Source organism: Pediculus humanus, genomic scaffold, assembly GCF_000006295.1.
Source record: "Pediculus humanus corporis 1103172108294 genomic scaffold, whole genome shotgun sequence".
In the NCBI taxonomy this organism is placed as follows: Eukaryota; Metazoa; Arthropoda; class Insecta; order Psocodea; family Pediculidae; genus Pediculus; species Pediculus humanus.
Genome location: NW_002987863.1, coordinates 482,242 through 488,187, shown reverse-complemented (window position 1 = coordinate 488,187; position 5,946 = coordinate 482,242). Strand labels below are relative to the sequence as shown.

Genomic DNA, 5,946 nt, shown 5'->3' with positions numbered 1-5,946 from the left:
AGAGAGGATAATACGAAAGAATTCCGGATAGAACGGAGAGAAAGTTATTCTTAAACCACGTGGTCATATTTTTTTTTTTTTTTTTTGATACCTGGAGGGGGGGATTTGTGAAAAAAGAAATTTTTTTTTTTTTTTTTTTTTTTTACGACCCGTGTAATTTATTTTAACTTGACAATAATAATCATCATCATCATCATCATCGCATCGTGCGGCATTTTCTTTTTCTTTTTCTTTCCAGTCGAAAAAATTTTTTTTTGTCATTCACACGCATCGTCACAATCACGTATTATCATCATCATCATTATTATAAAGGTCAAATTTTTACAAATTAATTTGAAAATTAATTTTTTAGCGGGTACCGATTATTATTATTATTATTATTGTTATTATTATTGGTTTTTTTTTTTTCAATTAAAATATTAATTAATTAATTATTAATTATTTTGAAGGTTTTTTTTTTGTGAAAGTTTTTTTTTAATTTTTTTTTTTTCCATTATCGAAAAGAAACGAGTCGCGTGAGTGCGTGTGTGCGTGTGTGCATAATAAAAACGGTTTTTTTATTAATAATAATAATAATAAATTGTCGGTTAAACAGGTTATATCCGTAACGAGCCAACGAACAAACAAACAAACGAACACAAAAGTAACAAAAAATAAAATAAAATAAAATGGGACAAAATAAATATTTCGACGTGGAAGAAGACGGAGATGAATATACTTTTCCAGGTTCGGACGAATTGAAAAAAATAGCAGAAGACGAACTACGTGAAACGGATAGTTTGAGAGCGACGAGTTTAAAACAATTAAGAGAATGCATAAGAAAACATCCGGATATAAAAAAATGCAGGACAGGTAATGAGAATGATGATGATTACGACTTTACGGGGCGGCGGTGGCGACAGCGACAGCGACAGCAGCAGACGAATTTTATTTTTCTTTTCTTTCAGATTCTGCTTTCCTGTTGAGATTTTTAAGGACGAAAAAATTCAGCGTACCCTTGGCTTTGGCCATGATTGAACGTTATCTCGCAATAAGACAATTATATCCTCAATGGTTTAGAAATTTAAACGTCGACGATCCCGTGATAAATGATATCATTGATAAAGGTTATCTCGTACCTTTACCACTCAGGTACATTTTTCTATCTTTTCTTTCTGTCTCTCTCTCTTTCTTTCTTTTGTTTTAAATGTTAAACCTTTTTTTTTTTTTCTCATCAAAGAGACGAAAATGGAAGAAAAGTCATTTTTTCCTGCCCTGGTAAATTCGATCCTTATAAATACACGGCTGCGGACATGACGAAAACTCACAGTTTGGTCGTCGAATGTCTCATGGACGATGAAGAAAATCAAATAAGGGGGTAAATATATATCATCATCCCTCATCCTTGTTTTGTTTCCCCTCCCCCATCTCTCTCATCTTTTCTCCCTTTTTTTTAGGTACACGTACGTTAACGACGAAAGCGGTTTGTCGATGGGTCACATTTCCCTCTGGTCCTTATCCGACATGCGTAGCCTTATGAAATGCATACAAAATTCAACTCCGATGAGGCATAAAAGCACTCATTTCATTAACATACCACATTACGCGAATAAAGTTTTTGAATTTTTCCTCGGATTGTTAAATGATAAACTCAAAGGAAGAGTTATGGTGAGATATTATCATTATCATCATCACAGTTTTCTCTTTTCTCTCTCTTTTTAACGTGTTTTCTCGCGTTTTCTCGTAGAGTCACGGAACTTTGGATGATTTTAAAGAACACATTTCACCCAAAATCCTACCCAAAGAATACGGAGGTGAAGTTCCACTCAAGGACATGATAGGTAATTATCATTATGATTACTTTTAAAACGCGCATGCGCACGAGACAATAAATAAATAAATAAATTTTGACGTACCTTTAGAACAATTCAAAGAAGTCATGAAAAAACAAAAGGATGCCATCGCTGCATTGGAAGAAATGGAAATCGACACGTCCAAAAGAAGTAAAATTGCCGATTTGGAAGATGAATTGACCGGAGTCGCCGGATCCTTTAGGAAGCTGGAAGTAGATTAAATTTAAAATAAAAATAAATATTAATTTAAATTTAAATTTAAATTTAATTTTTTTAAAATAAAATAAAATTAAATTAAATTAAAAAAAAAATATGTCGGTATTTAAAATCAATTTAATTATTGTGATTTTTTTAAGTTATTACTATTATTATCATTATTATTATTATTACTATTATTATTTTTACTCGTAATTATTATTATTATTATTATTATTATTATTATTATTATTGTAAATATTATTACTATTATTATTATTATTATTATTAACTTTAAATTTGTTTTTTTATTTAAAAAAAAAAAAAAAAATTTTTTATTTAGAAGGATTCGAGTCCTTTTTTCAAAAAAAAAAAAAAAAAAAAAAAAAAAAAAAAACTTTACGTCAGCCATGACGTCAGCGATGACGATGATGATGATGATAATAATAATGATAATAATAATAGCAGCAAATTTAACATTTTTTCACTTAAAATTTTAAATAAAAAAAAAAAATGGCGTCTCCGTCGGTAACACAGTTTTACTTAATTTTTTTTTTTTTTTTTAATAACTTTTTAATACTTTTGTTATTATTATTATTATTATTATTGCTGTATCGTAAAGTAACTTTTCTTTAATTATTAATACTATTATTATTATTATTTTAATATTCGAGGTAAAAAAAAAACAAAAACCTTTTTAATCGTAAAAAACTTTTTAAAAAATTTATTCTCGTGAATTTCCTAAATAAAAATTACTTATATATATTTATCGTTTATTTATTATTATTATTATTATTATTATTATTAACTATTATTATTAACTATTATTATTAATAAATAAGGTCGTTTAATTAATTCTATTATACATATATATATATATAAATTTATTACGTTTGATGATTTATTTTCAATAAAAACGTAACCTTGGTGGTTCTATAGTTACCCGTCTTTTTTTTATTATTATTATTGTTTGTGTTAATTTTAAGAAATGTATTCTATATCTTTTTTTTTTTTTTTAAATTAAATAAATTTATTATTATAATTATTATTATTATTTAAATAAACTATTATTTTAATATTTAAATACAAAAAAAAAATTATACTCCTTAATATACTATAACGAGTGATAATAATTTAAAATCATCCTTAAAAAATTATTCAGGGGGTAAAAATTATAATTTTAAAATAGTTTTTCCCTTCCCCCTCCCTCCCCACGAATGAAGGAAGAATAATAATAATAAACAAAAAAAGTAAACAAATAAGTAAACATAAATAACGATCGTGTCATTAGAACGAAAAAAAAAAAACATTAAAATAAAATTTTAAAAAAAAAAAACCTTTTTCGGAATAATTAATTCCCTTTTTTTTTTTTTTTTTTTCCAAACTTCCCAAACGACAACAACAACAAACAAAACAACAACAACAACAACAAACAGAACAACCCAGAACAACAACAACAAGAAAAATTAAAATAATTTAAATTTTTTCTTTTCTTTTTTTTTTTTTTTTCCCCCCCCCCCCCCCGGGAAGACGATAACGATAACGATAACAACAACAATAACAAAAACAATAACAATAACAAAAGGAAAATAATAATAATAATTTATTTTTTTTTTTTTTTAAAAAAAAAATTTTTTTTTAATGTAAAAAACTTTTTTTTTTCTTTTTCTTTTTTCTTTTTTCTTTTTCTTTTTTCTATTTAAAAAAAAAAAAAAAAAAGAAAAAACAGGGAAATTAAAAAATTTTTAAGTATACGTATGTATATATATATAAATATATATGTGCGATAACGATGATAACGATGATGATGACGATGAGAAAATTATCAAGAGTTTAAATTTAATAAATAATAATAATAATAATAATAAGGGAAATAATAATAATAATAATAAAAGTCAATTTTTTTTTCTCTCTCTCTTTTGTATAATCCTTTTTTTTTAATCAATCATGGACGCCATTTATAACAATCATAATTTTTTATCCGTGTGTGAATTTTTACCAAATCATTTGTATTTTGTTACCGTTCAAAATATAAATAATGGCGGATCTTGCGATGCTATCATACCCCACACCGACAACATACATTTTTTCAACACGGACAACGAATTTATTTATCATAATTTCTACGGTGATTTCGGACCTTTAAACATAACCTGTAAGTTTTCCTTTCTTTCTTTAACCGGAAGTAGAAACAAGCAAAACGAGAACTTGAGGAATCACCCGTTCGTATGTTGACGTCATCACCATCACCATCGATTCTTTTTTCTTTTTTAGGCTTGTATAAATTTTGTAAAAAATTAACGAATAAATTAGCCACATACGGCGGCGATGTTTTCTACGAAAGATTTAACAATTCGAGATTCGGTAGAAAAGAATTGACGGAAAAACTACGTGGAAAATTCGTTAAAAAAAAAATCATTGTTTATTACACGTCAACGAATAATGAGAAAAGAGCCAACGCCGCATATTTGATCGGTGGCTATGCCGTTTTGTATTTGGGATTCAGGTACCCCCATCAGCTCTCCATTTTTTTTTTTTCCCCGTCATTCATTCCTTTATTTATTTTTGTCGTTTTCCTCAGTCCTAGATTAGCATACAAAGTTTTGCAACCTAACAAAATGAGGTATCGTCCGTTTCAAGATGCTTCCGTCGGCGTGTCACCCTATAAGATAAACATGAAAAATTGTTTGGATGCCCTACACAAAGCGAGCATATTCGGATTTTTCAATTTCAACGATTTCAACACGATCGAATGTTCTCATTACGAAAACATCGAACACGGGGATTTGAATTGGATAGTCCCCCAAAAATTTATCGCTTTCCCCGGTCCCGTCGAAGAAAAAAACGATTACTATCATCATCCCTATTTTTACATTGAATATTTTTTATCCAATCACGTGACGGATGTCGTTCGTTTAAATCAGAGAGCATACGATGCCAAATGGTAAGTGACCCCCCCCCCCAAAAAAAAAAATTAATTTTTTAAAAAAAAAATTCTTTTCCGCCGCTAACAAATTTTTCTTTTTTTTTAGTTTTACCATGTTTAACATAAGACATCACGATTTGTACATGCAAGACGGTGCCGATCCTCCCGAGGGAATATTAAAAACTTTTTTAAAAATTGCTGAAAGTGCTCCCGGTGCCATTGCAGTTCATTGCAAGGTTCGAAATGAAAATAATAATAATAATACTTTCGTTTCCATGTGCCATCCACTACTTATAATAATTTTTTTTAAGGCTGGCTTGGGAAGAACAGGTTCCCTTATCGGCGCCTATTTATTAAAACATTATAGAATGACTGCAAAAGAAGCCATTGCTTGGATAAGAATATGTCGGCCGGGATCCGTTATAGGTCACCAACAAACCTGGTTGGAAAATCACGAAGAATCCCTTTGGTACGAGGGAAACGAATGGAGGTCAGCACTTCTTTTTTTCTTCTTCGAATGGAAACATTTTTGAAAATCTTACTAACATAAATAACAATTTATAATTTAAGGTACAAAATCTACGGTAAGAAAGAAATCGTACCGTTTTTACCGCACGGAATTTACAGTAAGGAAACGCCCAAATTAGAATTTCCCGGTTTGAAAGACCTACTCAACAATTTAACGAAAAGATCGCGATATAGATTCGTCGTTAAGAATAGATCTAAGAAATCAAAGACAAAATTACAACAAGTTATTAAAAATTTATTGGACAACGGTAAGAGTACGAAAATGGTAACTCCGACGGAAGACATAGACTCGGAAAAATTATCGATGAATCCTTCCGGCGAACAAAACGTATCCTTCGCATTAAAACCATCCGAAACGATGATGATAAACGAGTTACAAACAAACAATGACAATCACAACAACAACAACCACCACCACAACATACACAACAACATGCACGGGAAAAATTTACATTATTTAAAATC

At 28.9% G+C, this 5,946-nt stretch overlaps 2 protein-coding genes across 2 annotated transcripts in view; both read left to right on the top strand.

The window, feature by feature from the left end:
* Window positions 1-668: 668 nt before the first annotated feature.
* Window positions 669-2,053, top strand: Phum_PHUM551910 (uncharacterized protein; the record flags this gene model as incomplete). Its single annotated transcript, XM_002431814.1, has 6 exons — window positions 669-852; window positions 948-1,131; window positions 1,220-1,357; window positions 1,437-1,647; window positions 1,727-1,820; window positions 1,902-2,053. 6 exons carry the CDS (start codon window positions 669-671, stop codon window positions 2,051-2,053), a joined length of 963 nt encoding a protein of 320 aa, XP_002431859.1.
* A 1,921-nt stretch (window positions 2,054-3,974) lies between these two features.
* The window catches only part of Phum_PHUM551900 (dual specificity protein phosphatase CDC14, putative), a gene marked incomplete at both ends in the record, with an annotated part of 3,035 nt that continues 1,063 nt past the window's right edge, over window positions 3,975-5,946 (top strand). The window contains 6 exons of the mRNA XM_002431813.1: window positions 3,975-4,182; window positions 4,302-4,533; window positions 4,609-4,971; window positions 5,060-5,189; window positions 5,265-5,443; window positions 5,524-5,946. The exon at window positions 5,524-5,946 is cut by the window's right edge and continues 1,063 nt beyond it. Of these exons, the coding sequence (XP_002431858.1) occupies window positions 3,975-4,182; window positions 4,302-4,533; window positions 4,609-4,971; window positions 5,060-5,189; window positions 5,265-5,443; window positions 5,524-5,946 (1,535 nt within the window). The remainder of the gene's footprint in view (window positions 4,183-4,301; window positions 4,534-4,608; window positions 4,972-5,059; window positions 5,190-5,264; window positions 5,444-5,523) is intronic.